Genomic DNA, 18,881 nt, shown 5'->3' on the forward strand with positions numbered 1-18,881 from the left:
TGGCCAGGGTAGAAACCAAAGCAGAATCTATGGAGGAATGGCTGCTTACTGGCTTGTTTGGGGCTTTTGCTTTTCTTAGAAAACTCAGAACCACAATGGGCTGAGCCCTCTCACATGTATCACTAATCAAGAAAATGCCCACATGCTCCCTGGGCCAATCTGATGGAGACAGTACATCAACTGAGCTTCCCTCTCCAGGTGAGTGCAGTTTGTGTCAAACTGGCAAAAGGAAGCAACACAGCACACAGCGGCACAGATAATGTTTCCAAATAACTTCAGAGTGAGACGTAAGCGAATGAATTTGTAGTGGCTGAGTTTTTATTTTTATAAAAAAGGAATGAAAGAAGGACAGAAGACTTGGTGTGTGGCTCCAGGCCCTTAGGCCATCTGTAGGTGCTGGGAATTGAACCCAGTTCTGGAAGAACAGCCAGTGCTCTTAACCACTAAGACACCTCTCTAAGCACTAGCTTTGTCTTTTTAATTCACTCCACACTTCTTGTCCAAGGAATGATGTTGCCCAAATTTAGGGTGAGTCTTCCTACCCCAAATCTAGAACCTCTCTCATGGACATGTCCAGAAGTTTGTCCCCTAGATGGTTTTAGATCCTGTTAAGTTAACCATGTTGACCTTCCCAATGACATGTGAACTACCCTGTTAAATTGTTAATTCATGAAGTACTTGTGTACCCCAGTGCCCACAATGTAACACGGACCCTACAAATATTAGATATAATCACCAATGGGCATGCAAATGAGACAGTTGTTTTTCATTTTACTCGTCACACTTTGCAGTTAAGAAAAATGTTCAAGGCACTTATCTACAGGTTACTTACATAGAGTGGGAGTTAAACAATTCTGTGACAATGTCCTTCAAATAATTCACAAGCTGGCTCTGAAGAATAGTTGTCTTCTATGAATTTCTATGGTATAGTATAGGTAGTTGGGAGTTATAGCAATTAGCAAAAAAATAAAAAATAAAAAATAAAAAATAAATAAATAAAAAAAAATTAACTGGGGCGCTCACTTGGGCAGGATCTGTACAAAACACAGTGTCAGCTCAGCAGTGGTGGCACACACCTTTAACCCCAGCGCTCCGGAGGCAGAGGCAGGCAAATCTCTTGGAGTTCAAGGCCATCCTGGTCTATAGATCGAGTTGCAAGACAGCCAGAGCTACACAGAGAAACTCTGTCTCAAAAACCAAACAAACCAAACCAACCAAACCAGTGACTTCGGTGCGAGGATGACTCCGGAATGCCCGGAGCTGTCCAGGTTGTTTGAAGATAAATTCTCACGGGGCCAGGTTGGCCTCAGACTTGCTATGTAGCAGAAGTCGTCTTAAGCTCTGGATTCTTCTGCCTTTGCTTGCCAAAAGCTGGGCTCTCAGGCATGCACCATTGCACTAGCTTTATGAGGTGCTGGGGAGAGAATCCATGGTTGCTGTATGCTAGACGAATATTTTACTAACTGATCTATACCCCTCTCCCCTAGCCCTGCAAATCTGCATATTTTTGTATGAAAACTCAAAAAAAAAATTAGACTGGAAAGATGGCTCAAAGGTTAAAATGCCGACCATACAAACCCGACAGTTCAAAAGCTCAGAACCAGGGTAAAAGCAGAAGGCAGTAGATTAGAGACTACTCCTCTGTAATCCCTTCACACTTGCAGGGTTGTCAAGGAGTTGGGAAGTTACAGGGCCAGCTAGCATGATGTATATGCCCTGAATCATGAGCGATTCTGTCTCAGGAAAGGTGGGAGGTGAGGACCCACATCCTGGGACGTCCCCTGACCTCCAAATGCATTCTACGGCACGCAAGAGCCTGCATTCACACAGAAGCACTTAGACACGTGAACACTCACGCAAAAACATGCACACATCTTCCACACACACAATAAATAAATGATGAGCTAAAAAAATTAGGAGACAATAATGTTCTGTATTTGTCTAGACTGCACTTTCTTTCCCTTCGACTCTGTTCATCAGCCAGGGCCATCGCCTTTCGTGAAGTCCTTGACAAATATATTAACAAGCAGTAACCACGTAATTTTTTTTAAAAAAGAGGGAGATGGTTTATATCTATTAATCATCATGGTCTGAAGAATTTCTCCCTTGGGCAAAGGGACATACACACAGTACATACACTATGTGCTGACATGATCTCAAGAGTTCTGTCTTCCAGGAGTATCTGAGAAAATCAAAGCCTTTATCTGTTATCCTTTGGAAGAAAGAATCCCCACTAATATGCAATTATGTCATCTGTAGATGGCTACTACTCAGATTGAGATGTGGGGCACACCCACACAATTATTATCTCCGATGTGGAATAGCTAGCTACCTGCTTCCTAGGGACCTCGACTTCTGTGGAGAAAGGGCAGATTCTGAGGTAGAGGTGATATAGGCTTGCTCTTCTGACTTTAGGAACCAGTTAGAACAGAAGCAACCTTGCGGGAGGGCTCAGAGGTGAGGCCCCATCACCCTGGGTCTCCTCCATCAACTGTCTTTCCTAAAACCAGCTGGCTCTCCTGCTGACCAATTGGACACCACTATGCTAATTTTCATCGTATCTCTTTCTTCTGTGCAGCCTTCACTTCCCAGGTACCTAGAAGCCAGAAAACTAGCTAAATGGGTAAGCTCCTGAAACGTCTACTTTGCTTTTTCCGGTTCGGTCACGTGCATTACACAATCCTCGCCTTTCCCTTTGCAAAGAGCCTTCCACTTCGAAACTGCCCGCAGGTTGCGCTCTGAGGGCTCACGCCCGTCCGTGGGCTCAGACAGTCACGTTCCCTGCGTCGGGAGGCGGGGCCTGATGGACTGACGTCATTCACCACACCCCGCCTCCCAGATATTATCAGTGCCGCCCGCCATCTTGTCTCAGTGTCTGGTTTGGCGGCGGAAGCAGTGGCTGGCTGTTTGAGTCTGTCAGTGGAAGGCGCGTCGGCTCTTTTGTCTGAGTGTGATCCGGTGGCTTGGTTCCAGGCATTCCGGTGATTTCTCCGGAGCAGTCTACAGGAGCCGCAGCGGCCGCCCGCGCTCTCTGTTCAGTCCCCACACCCGAAAAAGACCGAGCCCGCGTCACGCCCCTCAGCCCCCATCGAGTCCCTTCTCTGTCGTCGCGCCTGAATCGAGTTCCCGGAATCAGACGGTGCCCCATAGATGGCCAGCTTTCCCCCGAGGGTCAACGAGAAAGAGATCGGTGAGGCCCAGGATGGAGGGAGAGCGCGGGGACGACGGGCAGAGTGCGAAGGGGTTGGCTCCGGGGCTGGCGGGGGGAGCGAGGGTGGGTGTGGGGGATGGTAGAAGGGGGAAGTCCAATGCCAAGTCCCACGAGAAGCGTGGGACAAGATTCCGAGGCTCCGGAGGAGCGGAGAGAGGCAAGGACCCGCGCCGTGTGGCGGGAGGAAGCGGTCCCAGGATGGGCGTCGGCCGGGAGTGAATGAACCGGCTCCCCAGAGCGGGCCTCCGAGTTACGGTGAAGCCGGGCTGGACGGTCACGGCCGGGCAAAACCTAATGACACCATCACCAGCTGGGGTGCGGGTCCCACATCCTGGGATTCTCCCGGCTATCCTTGTTTGTCGAGTGGGCCTGGAGGATTACTAGCATAGACTTAGTGGTCTATCCTAGGTTCTCTTAAGTCAGTGGTGGAGAAAAGTAGTGAATTTTTGTGTTTTGAGGTACAGTAGGAGGAGAAGCTTCTGTATCTCAGGTATTCTAATGAGAAAGGGGCCTGAAGAGATGCCATCAGCGTGGAAAAGTTTTTGCTTTTTAAAAGGATGGCGTTATGAAAGTGAGGGTTCAAAGGAGGGAGTGTGTTGCCTACGTACACGGGAGGAGCAGTATGAATAGGTGGAGTGGCTGAAGGAGGGCTATTGTACTGAGGATGAAGCAGATGCTAGTGTCACGCGCCAGGCTGTAGATTGGACAATGGGGAGTCGAAGGGTGTGGGCCAGACCTGCCCTGTGGCCACTTTAAAGCACTTAGCACTTTAAAAGCACTGTTTAAAGTCTCTCAAAGAAGCCACCTATTTTTTTCAAGTTGGTTTTTTTTTAAAAAGAATTTTTAAAACGTTAAACACACCAGAAGAGGGCACCAGATCTCATTACAGATGGTTGAGCCACCATGTGGTTGCTGGGATTTGAACTCAGGACCTCTGGAAGAGCGGTTAGTGCTCCCAACCACTGAGTCATCTCTCCAGCCCAGGAGCCATCTTTGAGGTCATTGGTGAGATTTGTTGAGTGAAATTATCAGTAGGCACTGATACTACTTTTTTGTTTTGTTTTTTTTAAAGACTTATTTATTATTTAAGTGCACTGTAGCGGTCTTCAGACACACCAGAAGAGGGCATCAGATCTCATTATGGATGGTTGTGAGCCACCATGTGGTTGCTGGGATTTGAACTCAGGACCTCTGGAAGAGCAATCAGTGCTCCCAACCACTGAGCCATCTCTTTCCAGCCTACTGTTTTGTTTTTAAGTTGGCTTAGCATGGCTCATCCCAACACGCAGAGGCAGAGGCAGGCAGACCTGAGTTCGAGATCAGTATGGTCTGCATAGCCATTTCCAGTAGCCAAGACTACATAGTGAAATCCAGTTTTAAAAAAAAAAAAGAGGGGTTGGGGATTTAGCTCAGTGGTAGAGCGCTTGCCTAGGAAGCGCGAGGCCCTGGGTTCGGTCCCCAGCTCCGAAAAAAAAAAAAGAACCAAAAAGAAAAAAAGCAGTAGCTACTGAGCAGAGCCTTTGCATTTTCTCGTTCCTCACGTGTACGACTTTGCTAAGAGGTTGGAGGAGGTATTCCTAGGAAGAGTGAAAAGCTGAGCTAATCACAATTTTTTTTATATGTGAATGGATTTCTGTACACAAATGACTAGTAACAATTGGGGGAGCTTGTTTTCTGAAGGATGAAGTTGAATGGCTAATTAATGACTTTAATACTAGTTTTCTAACCATGTTAAAGCTACAGAAATCATAACATTCCTACCTTTTTAAAATTTATTTTATGTATGTGAGTTCACTGTAGCTGTCTTCAGACACACCAGAAGAGGGCATCAGATCCCATCCCATAAGGTTGTGACCGCCATGTGGTTGCTGGGAATTGAACTCTGGAAGAGCAGCCAGTGCTCTTAACCCCTGAGCCATTTCCAGCCCTCTTCCCCTCCCCCCCCTTTTTTAAGGGGATAAATAGTGCTTTAGTGTAGTTGCTAAGGGAGATTCATTAAATAACCACTTTTTTTTTTTAAAGATTTATTCATTTATTATATATAAGTACACTGTGGCTGTCTTCAGACACACCAGAAGAGGGCATCTGATCTCTTTACAGATGGTTGTGAGCCACCATGTGGTTGCTGGGAATTGAACTCAGGACCTCTGAAGAGTAGTTGAGCCATCTCTCCAGCCCCACCACTTACTCTTTTTAAGAGGGGATTTGTTTTTTCACTTTTATGTCTCCTTGTTTCCTTGATATAAGAAAATTAAGTGCCAAATGTATAGAATTTGGCCTTTTTCTAAGTTTTTTGTTTGTATTTGAAGCGTCATTTGGATACAAGGTTAGATAGACATCATATAGCTTGGTGTTAATACCACTCCCTCTCCCCCCAATCCCCTGGCATTGATTCTAGTCATGTCAAATTTGGATTTTCATGCACATGCTAAAGGAAAGGGCAGGACTCCGTGAACGATTGAAGAGTTCCAGGACAGGACATAACAGCCCTGAGCACTCCCTACCCTACCCTCTCTTTAACAAGGCACTGTCACACTTCCTTTCTGGGTATGAAATCGGAGGGTGGAATGTGAAGAAGAACTTCACTGGTTAGCCTTGTCCAATGGTGACTCGTGGTGAAGTACTGTGCACATATGTTGTATTTTAGGGCCAGTTTCCCACGGTCCTATTACATTTCTTTTTCAAAGCACTTTAGGGAAATATTTACTAGTCCGTACTTGAGTATTTAAAACAGCTGATTAAAGTATAAAAATCATTTGTGTCTGTTAGCTAACATTCAGGTTAGGAAACCTGAAGGCACTTAGAAAATGCTGACTATGTAACATTTGTTTTTACCGTTTTTATAATAATACTAGAATGTTTAAGATGAGTTAGTGAATTGTTTCTAGGGGTTTGGTGTTTGAACCAGCCAAATCCCTATCTTTATTAACACTTAATAAAGAAAAGTAGCCAAATGATTGTGCCCAAGATTATTTCTTAAAAGTAACCTTAAAGTACAGACTTAAATTTGTGGGAAATAAAGTATTCTATTTAGATTAACTTGGGTGCATTCTCTTTTAAAGTTAATACTTCCATTGCCTTCTTTAAAAAAGTAAAATTTTAAAGCTTGCTTCCTTATTTGTGAACAAGGCGCCTTCTACTAAAATTCAGTAATTTTGACCAATAGATGAAGGTGAAGCAGGAATCCCAGTTTGGGGTGAGGGCTGGGTATAAGAAAAGAACCCTGGTGAAAGGACCCATGTAAGAGTGTAGGCTTGGGAAGGGGCAGGAAGCCTGCCACAATGGACTTGTTCTGGATTTAGGCATTGGAAATCCATGCTGCAGGCACTGAGGCTCCCCAGCTCACTACTCTTACATCATACTCATGTGACTGCCCGTAACGTGAATGTGAGTTTAGGCACATTGATAAAACCACACCAGGAAGTACAGTGTCCAGAACTGGGTATAACTTTTCTAAGGGTTATTATCAACTGCAATGTATCCAGGAAAATGTGGTAAGATTAATTAAGGTAGGAAAAGAGAAAATGAACTCAAAACTCTATAATCTGAAGAATGATTGAAAGAACTAGAAATACTGTATCCTAGAAAAGACTCTGGCATAGGTATCATGTAATGTCATGAGGTCAAGATTGTTAAATGTTTGTTCTCTCTGATCAGAATCAGTTGAGTAAGTGGATGGGGCAGAAGAAAGATTTTGAATTCTTTGTTTTGTTTTTTTTTTTTTTTTTTTTTTTTTTTTTTGGTTTGTTCCCCTTGAGGCAGTGTATGTAACCCTGTATGTAACTATGTAACCCTGGAACTCTGTAGACCAGGCTAACCTCAAACTCAGATTCTTGCCTGCCTCTGCCAACTGAGTGATGGGATTGAAGGCATGGGCCACTGCCATCCAGCAGATTTTGAGTATTTAAAAAAAGAAAACATTGTTTAAGCAAAATAGTTTTATTTATCTTAGTGATGTATGGTTATGATATTTTCATACAAGAAGGAAGTTTTCAGAATAATGTAGAAAAATGGATATCAGGTTTCTTTGGGTTTTAAACTATACTTATTTGACTTGTTAAATGTATCAAAAATTGGGCCAGGAATATACTTAATAACTTCAAAGTGGGAGTTTATACATGTGCTTCTCTATTTGTTAAGTAAATATTAATTGAACACTTGACATGCTAGATGCTATACTAATTACTATATATAATATAGACTGCAGAGTTCATTGATCAAGTCTTTTCCCCACCCTACCCCGTTACGCCCCAGTGGATGCCAGGGCCTCATACATGTTAGGCAAGCATGCTACTTTTGAGCTGTATCTCCAGCTCTCCTCTACTGTTTGAAAATTACACGCATTACATGTGGAGAATAAAAGTGGTTTCTTTCCTTCTGCCATGTGGGTACTGGGAATTGAACTCAAGTGGTCAAGCTTGGCAGCAGGTATATGTATTTACCCACTGGGTCATTTTGCTGTCCCTCTTCAGCTCTTCCCAGTCTTCAGGATGACTGGAAAATTAAAAAAAAATGTAGCCTGAGCTGACTACCATGTAGCTGAGGTGACCTTAAAATTCTAATTCTCTACCTGGTTTGTGCTATGCTAAAGCTAGAAACCAGAGCTTCTTGTAAAACAACCTTGCAAGACAACCTAAGCCTAAGGATTTATAGTTCTTGAAAGATAACAATCTTAATTCCCCTTTTGTTCTCTCTCTTCCCTTCCCACTTTCATGGTGTCTGCCTGTTTAAAGCCAGGTTGGCCTTAACGAGGTGTCATCCAGCCCCCACTTCACTACACTGAAACTTTGTGACAAGGTTTCATGTGGCCCTGGCTGAGGCTGGTCTTGAACTCCTGAACACTGAGCCTTCTAAGTGCTGAGATGATAGGTGTGCCTACCATGCCTAGTGACATACTTTAAATCTCTTGGAAAACCACTATCAAAACAAAGCTAATCTCTAATGTTGTATGGGTAGAAAGCTGATTAAACCCTGTCTAAAAGAAAAGGAGACAACCTTAGCAAATTCCAAAATAATATGAGGCCATCTGAATCTGTTGACGATATAATCTCCTGTTTTTTGTTTTTGTCTTGTTTTAGTGAGGTCGCGCACTATAGGAGAACTGTTAGCCCCAGCAGCTCCTTTCGACAAGAAATGTGGTGGTGAAAACTGGACTGTTGCTTTTGCTCCAGATGGTTCATACTTTGCATGGTCACAAGGATATCGCATAGTGAAGCTTGTCCCGTGGTCCCAGTGCCTTAAGAACTTGTAAGACTCCTCTGTTTTTGTAGAATTTACTATTGTCTTTCAATGTTGGGTAATAAAACATTTTAAGTTTTCTTTACAACTAGGGTTGTAAGTTAGTTTGTAGTTCAAATCTTCATTGAAGATCTATATAAAGAATTACCTGACTTTTTAATCCCAGCACTGGGAAGTAGAGGAGGCAGGTGGCTCTCTCAGGTTCAGAGCCAGCCAGGTCACACAGGACTGCCAGGGATACATAATAGAAGAGACCTAGTCTCAAAAAAAAAAAAAAAAGTCACTCACTTTGGATTTTACATACTTTATTGGTTAACAGAGGTGCGTATCAGATTTTTCTCTAAAATAGGCCTACTTCGTGGCCCAGTTTGGCTTTAAATTCGTGATCCTGTCTCAGCCTCTGGGATGATGCTGTCTGGGTGTGAGCCACAGCCCCTAGCTGGTTGGAGTAGGGTGGGGAGGCTTTAGCTTAGGCCAACTTCAGATTTAGTCTGTAGCCTAGCATGACACTGAGCTTCTAACACCCTGCATTTCTGCTCAGAATTGCTGGGATAACTGAGTGTGCCACCATACCCCATTATGTTGTGGTAGAGATCAGACCTGGGGTTTCATGTTTGCTCTGCAAGCATTCTACCAACTGGTTTTATATGCTTGTTTTTTTCATTCCCAAATTAGTAAGATTTTACTTAAGCTTGTGTGATCCCTTCCCTATGCACAGGGTCACTGCAGTTCTCATCCAGATAACTTTCTGAAGGACCTAATCTAGCTGTGCTGTCTTCCATCAGCACATGACTCTTTCACTGGAGCTTTTTATCTCTGCTTGAGTTGAGGGCATATTATGATAGCTTTAAAGTTTTCTGAGGTCTCTGGCTTCTTATTTCCTGAAACAATTTAGCATCTCAAAAGATGGGTTATATAATATTTATTAATATTTTGCAAATGAGCTAAATTAGTCCTTAAGTTCATATCAAGAAGTTACTGTTTTTCTCACCCTAAGTTCTCTTCTGAGCGTATGTTATGAGTCTAGTTTCACCACTGCATGTATTTCCTGTGATAGCTGTCTCAGTTGAGACTGGCCAGTGCTGGGCACTGACAACAGTGCCTACTCTCAAGTGGGACCAGACTTTACTATGTTAAAGAATTTCTATCAAAGGCAATTTGGAAGGAAAAGAAGTTAGAAGTTTTCTTACTGAGGATTCTCTCATCAATAGTTTTTGAGAGTTAAATTTGTCTAGCCTTGTATTTCAGATAACGAACTTTTCCATCTTTAGAAGTAGTGTTACAGTTGTATTAAGAAGACTTAACAAGTACTAACAGTGTCTACAGAAGTTCAGTATAAAGAAATACTCATTTTCAATCTTTTCCCCTCAGTCTTTTGCATGGTTCCAAGAATGTTACCAATTCAAGCTGTCTAAAATTGGCAAGACAAAATAGTAATGGTGGTCAAAAAAATAAGCCCCGTGAACACATTATAGACTGTGGAGACATAGTCTGGAGTCTTGCTTTTGGGTCTTCAGTTCCAGAAAAACAGAGTCGTTGTGTTAATATAGAATGGCATCGGTTCAGATTTGGACAGGATCAGCTGCTCCTTGCCACAGGATTAAACAATGGTCGCATCAAGATCTGGGATGTGTACACAGGTATGGATTCACAGTTTTGAAAGTGAACCTGATTTTATGATGGAAGCACTGGAATATATGATTTGAGGGCTTTATAGAAAAGTGAGAATTTATGTGTCTTTATAAAAGTCTTCAGTTTATAATTTTGGTCTCTGAGAATAATAAGAGTTTATTCTGCTTGATAAAATATGCAAAGCAGGTTTGGGCTTTATTTTAGTTCATTATAAGCTGACTCAGCAAATTTTAGTTTCTGACTCAGCAAAATGTCTTACTTGCTTTTTCAATTATAACTTAGGGGTTTTCAAGGGAAACCAGTTTATTTGTATTCCAAGCAGGTCTCAAACTCACTGTGTAGTGAAGATGACTTTAACTCTGCCCCTCCAGCCACCACATCCTGAGTACTAACTAGGATTGCAGGCATGTGCTGCAACTCCCCCAGTTTTATGCAGTGCTAGGAATCTAACTCTGGGGCTTCACATGCCTACTAGGCAAGCACCTACCATCTGGGCCACTTAACCAGCTACAAATCAGAGGGTTGGTGTCATGCAGTTTTACTGCTGTGAACAAACAGCCACGACCAAGACAGCTCTTAAAAAGACAGCATTTAATTGGGGCTGGCTTATAGGCTAAGAGGTTCAGTCCATTATCATCAAGATGGGTGCAGGCAGGCATGGTACAGGAATAGCTGAGAGTTCTAAAACTAACTTCTTTCAGAGGCTGCCAGGACAAGGGTATTAAAACCCATACCCACAGTGACACCTACTTCCAACAAGGCTATAGCTCCTTATAGTCCCGCTCCCTGGGCCAAGCATAGTCCTGGAGCTCCATTCGTAGACCAGGCTGGCCTCAAAGTCAGAGATCTATGCGCCTGCCTCTTCTGCCTCCCAAGTAAAAGTGGGCACCGCCATGCCCAGCTCACAAATCAGACTTTCATTATCCACGTCTAACCTTCAGAAGGTTAGTCAGCCACTTTATTCAACGTCTAACTGCATAGGTGGGAAAGGTGAATTCTTTGAGCAATTGAAAAGTATTCAAGGTGGGATGTGGTAGCAGAGATGCCTTTGAGGCACTTAGGAAGCAGAGGGGTAGGTGGCTCTCTGTTTGAGGCCAGCCCCATCTACATAGTGAGTTCTGGGTCAGCTAGGGCTATGTAAAGAGACCCTGTCACAAAAACAAAAAACCAAAAACAAAAAAAAAAGCAAGTTATGTTCAAACTGGGCATGGTGATACATAGTTGTGACCTCAGCACTGAGAAGGCTGAGTGGCTAGCCTAGCCATCTTTAGCAGGGTGAAGGCAGCATGGACTGCCACCAAAGATGAGGCGGGAAGCTCAGTGGTAAGTACTTGTTGAACATTGCTTCAACCTGAGGTTCAGTGACCAGTGATACAAGGAAAGAAAAGGTTTTGATTTTGTTCTAGTTCTTGGCATATTCTGTTTGTTCATAAATACAACACGTTTTAAGTGAGCATTTATGCAAGATGTACCACAGAACACAATAATGTTATTGAGTTTGGAATTCAGTCATTTTTTTTACAGTTTTCTAATACATGCAGGGTTTGTTGTTATCTTGGGGAAAAATTGCTTAAATTTCTGAGTAGTGAAATCTCACAAGTAACAATAGTCATTAGTTAATAAGTGAAACAATTTATTTCATAAAACGAGGTACCCAAGAATGTCTTTTTTTTTTTTACAGTTAACAAAACTATAAAAATAGAAGATAAGAAATAATCTTGTCGTCCATTTTTTTTTTCTCCTTTCAATCACATTTAGGAAAACTCCTCCTTAATTTGGTAGACCACATCGAAGTGGTTAGAGACTTAACTTTTGCTCCAGATGGGAGCTTACTCCTTGTATCAGCTTCAAGAGACAAAACTCTTAGAGTGTGGGACCTGAAAGATGATGGTATGTATGTCTTCTGTCCTTCCCCTGCCTGTGTAAAAGAACCATGTTTTGTTTCAGTTTTTTGAGCTAGGATCTCTCTAGCCTTAGCTGGCCTAGAAATTACTCAGTAGACCAGGCTGGCCTCACAAGAGACCCACCTGCCTATAAGAATGTCAGGACTAAAGATGTGTTCCATCATGCCTATTCGTACAGTGAAGTTTAAGTAAGTCAGAACAGGAACCAGCAGTTACTATAATAAACCGTCTTGACACTGCTCAGACCATCCACACAGATCTGTAACTCTAGTTCCAAGGAATTTAACATCTGGCCTCTGCAGACACTGCAGCTGCTACCCAGACATTATGCAAGCAAAATACTCATACATATTAAAAAATGAAATTTCAAAATTAAAAAAACTTAATTTTTTTTTAAACAAATCCAGTCATCCAATAAAATTTAGATTATAGCCTGACTTACAAGTCAGGATTTGTAACATGGTTAAATGCTGGTAAGCATAGGTCATAAATTCTTTCATAAAAAGAGATGTTTATGTGGGTGTACTCAGTTTCTTAAAAATGGTGTATTGATTTTATCTTGCTTTATAGAAACAAATGTAGATCAGGCTGCCTTTGTCCCCTAAATACTGAGATTAAAGGTATACATTAGCATGCCTGGCTTTTACATTCTAAACTGTATCATTTTTAGTTCTGTATATTCATGTTGTCTTCATGTGCTTATGTATGGGTGTCTGAGGAGGCCAAGAGCAGTAAAGTGCTGGGAATCAAATCAGGTCCTCTGCAGAGCAGAGTGCTCACCTGACTGCCAGGCTGCGTCTCCAGCCCTGTGTCATTTTATCAAGCAACAAATACCACCCTCTGAGTTTGAAACAAGCCTGGTCTACATAGTGAGTTCTAGAACAGCCAGGACTACATACAGAGACCCTGCTTTGGAAGAAAGGAAGGGCAAATATTGAAGACCTATATCCATCTCTTCTAACTGTAAAGGTTTATTTATGGTAACTGTAGGTCTTGTCAGTCAAGGTGCTACTGGTTTGAGATGTGTCCTGACACAGATGCTTCTTTCGTTCAGGAAATATGGTGAAAGTGTTGCGGGGCCATCAGAATTGGGTGTACAGTTGTGCGTTTTCTCCAGACTGTTCTATGCTGTGTTCAGTTGGAGCCAGTAAAGCAGTATGTATCAAAGTTCTTGTCCATGTGCTGTGAATTGGATGATGATGTATGCTTAATCATTTTAAATCTAAGTAACCTATTAAGTTTGTGCTCGGTGTCATGAATATCTTAAATGCTTTATTTCATGATGGAGAGAATTTGCATGTAGAAAATTAGATATTTGTGAATTGAGAATTGAATTGCTTTTAGAGATGTTTATAAAATGAAGGGTTAGTGAGGGCTTTTTTGTGAATGAAGTCTAGGAATGCTTATGTGCTGTAGATAAGTAAGATTAGTCCATTTTTAAGATATTTTCCTGCCAATTGTTTTCTTTTTGTTTTGTCCAGTTTGCTGGTTTTGTTTTGTTTTTAAGTTTTGAGTCTCAGTTGGACATTTAACTGGAAAAAAAAAGTACTTTATAAGCATAGTAAGATTATATATAACTCCTGTATGTCCTACAGTGGATTATAGATGAAGCTGCACATGGTTTTACAGCGTGCCTATGACAGCCTAAGTGGTGACTGTTAAGGGTTATAGATATACTTTAGTGAACTGTCAGTTTACTAGCTCTGAGCTAATGTATTTTTAAGAGTTCAGCAGCATTGAGTATGAAACTGGATGAACTCCAAAATACATGTAATGATCGCAACACTCTTTGAACTGATGGGGGTGGAGGGTGTAGATAAAACACTTTTATTTTGTCAAGAAGTATGTTAAAATGATAGTTGTGAATGTTAGGAGTTTAAAACAAAATAGCTTAGTTTTGTTTTTTGTTTTTGTTTTTTGTTTTTTGTTTTTTTAATCATAAAGACAAGCTAGATGTTGACATTGCGATTTTAGGCTGTGTGTTTTCCATATGCTTCTTGCTTTCCCTGTCACAGGTGGTGGCAGCAATATTGGTGTGATTGAGGTTATGCTGGCACCACTCACACACAGGCGCATAATGGTGCTAGCTGGGCAGAAAGAGTGGCATCTCTGGCTACCGGGCTGGGGGCGACCTTTACCCTAGGATGAAGTAACCTTGCGTTCGGCTGCAAGGTGTACTGTACGTACACAGGTGCTGGTCGGTCCATGTCCACTTTCTGCTCTTCTTTCTTTTCTTTTTCTTTTCTTTTTTTCCCCCTCTTTAAAAAAATAATTTCCCCCACAGTAATGTCCAGACTCCTGAGTAAATTGATCTTCCAGTATGAAGGAATTTTAGAGTCTGACAAGTGAACCCAATAATGTACAGTAATTGGTTTTTTGAGGGCTTTCTCTGTTTTTTGAATTCTAGCAGTACCGTAAATTATTTACCCAGTTATTATACTTATTTTCCTTTGGAAGTAATATGTGCAGAAAGGAGGTAGCAGGAAGGAGTCTACTTCAAGAGGAGGAAGCTGTCTCACTAGGCGTGCTGTAAACCTCCCAGCTTACATTTAATCTAATAGTGAGCATTAGAGTACTGTTGAGAACTGCTTGAGAGGCTGAGGCAAGTAGATCACAAACTAAAGGCCAACCTGGGCTCCTTAAAAACCAGCCTGGACTTCTTGGTGAGACACTGCCTCAAAGCAAAAAACCAGCAAAACTTACTTAGACCCTTCTGCACAGTCTTTCAGTGTTTAAAATGTAAACTGTATGTGGACTTGTTTTTAAGTAATTTAACTATTTTATGCTGAAAATAACTAATGATTATAGTCAGTTTGGAAAAATAAGTGTTAAATCTTGATTACCAAAAAATGTTGTAATATTTTCATAAAATAGTATTTTCATTTGTAATATGGTTTAGTAGCATCCTTGTTGTTTGCCAACAAAATTATTTTTGGCTGTGAAAATTCTCTTTGCTTGCAGTATCTGTTTCTCTTCCTAGGCTCTCGGTGGTGACCCAAGCCTATTGTAAACAAGTGATTATCTCAAAGGGAGATGCCAGTGGAGTAACAGTTGCTAACGTTACATTTTCTGTCTGTATATGTTTTTAAAAATTGGTAGTTTCTGGAAAAAAGAGAAAGGGGTTTGTAATACTTAACCCTATTTATTTCCATATATTTTAGTTAATTAGATTTTGGAATAAATGGATTTCAGTATTGGTGGTTAAATTGCATTGCCTTTATTTTCCCTTTAGGCTTATTTTTTAAATTAACATTTAACAGAAACATTTGAAATAGAAATTTGCATGTCTGCTTTAATTAACTTAAAAGACTGATTTTTAATCTACGACACTGAGCATATTCTTTAAATTACTCATAATTTATAATTAATTTGTAATATTAAAGTAGCAATTGTAGTTTAAGATGTGCCCCTTTGTCCTCTGTGTGTCTGAGTGAAGCTCTAACATTTCCCTCTTATTATTTCAGGTTTTCCTTTGGAATATGGATAAATACACCATGATAAGGAGACTGGAAGGGCATCACCATGATGTCGTAGCTTGTGACTTTTCTCCTGATGGAGCATTACTAGCTACTGCATCTTACGATACGCGTGTGTATGTCTGGGACCCACACATTGGAGACATTCTGATGGAGTTTGGGTGAGTGCAACATGGATTATTTCAGTCAGTAACTCAGCATTGGCTATCACTATAGTTTTAAAGAGATTAATGTGTAAAATTGGAATCCCTAACAAAATGTAAAATTAGCAGCTTCTGATTTCATTTAACTTGGCTGTAACAGCTCTTTTTAGTCTTATTGTATCATCAAAACCCCACTTTAAACCTTATTCAGAGACTATTTTGTTTCTTGAATTGATTCTAAAATACTGCAAATCTGTCTCTGGCCGCAGGCACCTGTTTCCCCCGCCTACTCCAATATTTGCTGGAGGAGCAAATGACCGATGGGTAAGAGCTGTGTCTTTCAGTCATGATGGACTGCATGTTGCCAGCCTTGCTGATGATAAGTGAGTATAGCATAGTTTTGATGGTAGTAATGATTTTTAAAGGTTTTGGGTTTTTTGTTTTTTTGTTTTTTTTTTTTTTTAAATCATCCTTCTACTTAACTAAAAGCGTGTTTTAACGCATAACACTCTTTAGCTAGATTTAGGTTTTTATATGGGAGTTGTTTGTATTTGAAATGGTCTTGATATGTGGGCCAGGTTAACCTTGAACCTCTGCCTCCTAAATGCTGAGAATTCTGTGTGGACTGCCATGCCCATCTTGTAACTGGGATTTATTGTCTCTAGACAACACCTTGGGAGGTGTTGATTTTCGTCTGGCTGGCTGGTGGTACTCACTGTAAATTGGTGGCCACTGCTTTTGAGATTAGACAAATGTAGAAACGACTAGATCGGGTTGTGCTATATTTTATTTGTAAGAAAATGACAAAGCTTCAGCTGTGAACATTACAGGTTCAAACGCGTGAGATTATAAAGCCATGCCTTGTAATCTCTTTGCAGTTCATCCAAATTACCAAAGGGTATAAAGTGTAAACTGGTCCGCACAGATAGATAAAGTGGCAAACGTGCATAGTATAGAATACGGAGGCCCAGGCCTGTAATTGCAGCACTTGGGAGACTGAAGCAAGGGGATTCCAGCTTGAGCTCTGTAGTGAGAGCTGATCTCAAACAGAACAAAGTTACAGTAACTGGATGGAGAAGACAGATTGCAGTCCCAGCTCTTGGGCAGGAAAAACAGCAAGTTCAAGAATTTGCTGCTGTCTGTCTTGGGTTGTGTAAATAAATATGAGCCCATCTCAACCAAAGTTACCATGCTGTTTGAGAGTGATTGGTGTGTATGTACTCAGTGATGAGTTTCTTCTGACTTACTCACCTTATTTCCCTTGCAGAATGGTGAGGTTCTGGAGCATTGGTGACGATTGTCCAGTACAAGTTGCACCTTTGAGCAATGGTCTCTGCTGTGCCTTTTCTACTGATGGCAGTGTTTTAGCTGCTGGGTAATAATACATCTTATTCCTTTTTCTTTTGAAGACTTTTTTCTTTTAAGATTTATTTTATTTATATAAGTACACTGTAGCTGTCTTCAGACACACAAGAAGAGGACATCAGATCTCATCACAGATGGTTGTGAACCACCATGTGGTTGGTTGCTGGGCATTGAACTCAGGACCTCTGGAAGAGCAACCAGTGCTCTTAACCGCTGAGCCATCTCTCCAGTGCTTGAAGACTTATTTTTTTCTTTATGTGTATTTTGCTTGCCTGTCTGTACTGTACCACGTGCACATAGATAGTCCCTGTGGAGGCCAGAAGAGGGTGTGGTCTAGAGCTCGGTCCCAGATGGTGAGCCACCATGGAGGTGCTGGAACTGAACCCTGCTCTTCCAGAAAAGTATCAAGCACACTTGAACCCATTTCTCCTGCCCCTTTTCTTAACAGAAAAAGTTGTTAATTTCCTAGACCAACTCTGTCTAGTCCTGCTACTTGTCTCAGAGTTCTTATTAGACTTTAAGGTGAGATGTGTTAATCTGCTGATACACTGCCTTGATTATTGTCTTTCCATTTCTCTAAAGGACACATGATGGAAGTGTGTATTTTTGGGCCACTCCAAGGCAAGTCTCTAGTCTTCAACATTTATGTCGCATGTCAATCCGAAGAGTGATGCCCACCCAAGAAATCCAGAAACTGCCCGTTCCTTCCAAAATGTTGGAGTTTCTCTCCTACCGGGTTTAGGATGAGGACTGCTTTCCTGGTGGGACAGACAGAGCACCCTTTACAACACACCTCAAGCTTTACCAGCTCGAGCACCTGTTCTTGAAGGCTCGGAAGATTTATTTAATTTGATCCACTCTTATATTTCATTTCATTAGTTGGACTTTAAAAGCATTATTTATACACCATTGGAGAAATATTTCTGAACATATCATGTAATTTTTAAGATTAACTGTGAAAACATTACATACATGTATATATTTAGACATAAGCTGCTATGTATTGAATGGGCCCTTTAGTTTTCTCTTAGTTCTGACTTGTATATATTGCTTTAGTAGAGCCAGGATGTGCGTATGTGCTGTTTGTTGGAGCAAATTCAGTGGAATTTTTGTTTTTTTATTTGGGGCACTGAGTTTGCATGACGTTGAATAAAACAGAATTGCCTCATAGGAAATGGGTTGGTCAGGATGAATGGTGTGAAGCTGACTGGTGAGAGAGGTTTAGCATGTGAAATTTTCCAAAAGAATGGTTTGTGGGAGTTTGAATGTGACGTTTAAAAACGAGCCAAGGAAAAAGATAGCTAGAAAAAGGTTGGCTCTTGTAGGCCTTAATTTTGGAAAGCAGCTACTTACCTACCCCTCAGAGAATAAAAAAGTATTATGCATTCTTGTCAATTTGAAAACTACATCTACTGTATTATTGCTGAATATTTTGTCAATACTAAGGGACAATTATTTTAAGACCATGGGTTTTATTTTTAACGTTTTGTTTCTACAAGGATGATATTGGTGACTTACCAAAGAGAAGCAATACACAATATGTCTGCTTTAGCCTTTTATTTATCTTATCTGCAGATGTTGAAAATGTATGCATTATGTAAAATGCTTGTTTTGTATCTTTGTTGAGTTTTTTAATTAAACAACATAAAATAATACATTGCCAGTGTTTCATGTGTAGCATTGTGTAGTACTCAGGTCTAGCTGCCCTGTAAGGTTGCGATGGGTCCACACATGCTCAGTGCAGAAGACAGTGAGGAAGGAAGCCTGTAACAGGAAGCATCCCTTTGTGAGCACATGCCTGTTGCCGGGTCCCACCACGGGCTCCATCCTGGGGCACTGCCACGGCTTCTGAGTACAAGAATGCCTTAGAAAGATGGGCAGCCTCAAAGCAAGCCTGCCTGGTTAAATGATA

At 41.2% G+C, this 18,881-nt stretch overlaps 1 protein-coding gene across 4 annotated transcripts; it reads left to right on the forward strand.

Annotated features, from left to right (window-relative positions):
* The first annotated feature begins 2,861 nt into the window (after positions 1-2,861).
* Positions 2,862-18,619, forward strand: Wsb1 (WD repeat and SOCS box containing 1). Of its 4 annotated transcripts, XM_032912063.1 has the most exons (9): positions 2,862-3,190; positions 8,290-8,458; positions 9,821-10,089; positions 11,840-11,971; positions 13,040-13,140; positions 15,450-15,622; positions 15,874-15,987; positions 16,872-16,979; positions 17,552-18,619. In XM_032912063.1, the coding sequence occupies exons 1-9, from the start codon at positions 3,151-3,153 to the stop codon at positions 17,709-17,711; spliced, it is 1,266 nt and encodes a 421-aa protein (XP_032767954.1). In that variant the 5' UTR covers positions 2,862-3,150; the 3' UTR covers positions 17,712-18,619. The 4 variants fall into 4 exon arrangements, with proteins under 4 accessions (XP_032767954.1, XP_032767956.1, XP_032767958.1 ...); XM_032912065.1 differs by lacking the exons at positions 2,862-3,190; positions 8,290-8,458 and adding an exon at positions 14,001-14,176 and having other exon boundaries at positions 9,984-10,089; XM_032912067.1 differs by lacking the exons at positions 2,862-3,190; positions 8,290-8,458; positions 9,821-10,089; positions 11,840-11,971; positions 13,040-13,140 and adding an exon at positions 14,021-14,164.
* The last annotated feature ends 262 nt before the right edge of the window (positions 18,620-18,881 follow it).

This window comes from Rattus rattus, chromosome 9, assembly GCF_011064425.1.
Source record: "Rattus rattus isolate New Zealand chromosome 9, Rrattus_CSIRO_v1, whole genome shotgun sequence".
Lineage (NCBI taxonomy): Eukaryota > Metazoa > Chordata > Mammalia > Rodentia > Muridae > Rattus > Rattus rattus.

What these genes read in the sequence shown, in the direction of transcription:
- Wsb1 (XM_032912063.1), top strand. Translation starts at nt 3,151, where the DNA reads ATGGCCAGCTTTCCCCCGAGGGTCAACGAGAAAGAGATCG. An exon ending in GACATTCTGATGGAGTTTGG is followed by an intron (nt 15,623 to 15,873) that starts GTGAGTGCAACA and finishes CTCTGGCCGCAG; the next exon opens with GCACCTGTTTCCCCCGCCTA. An exon ending in GCCAGCCTTGCTGATGATAA is followed by an intron (nt 15,988 to 16,871) that starts GTGAGTATAGCA and finishes TTTCCCTTGCAG; the next exon opens with AATGGTGAGGTTCTGGAGCA.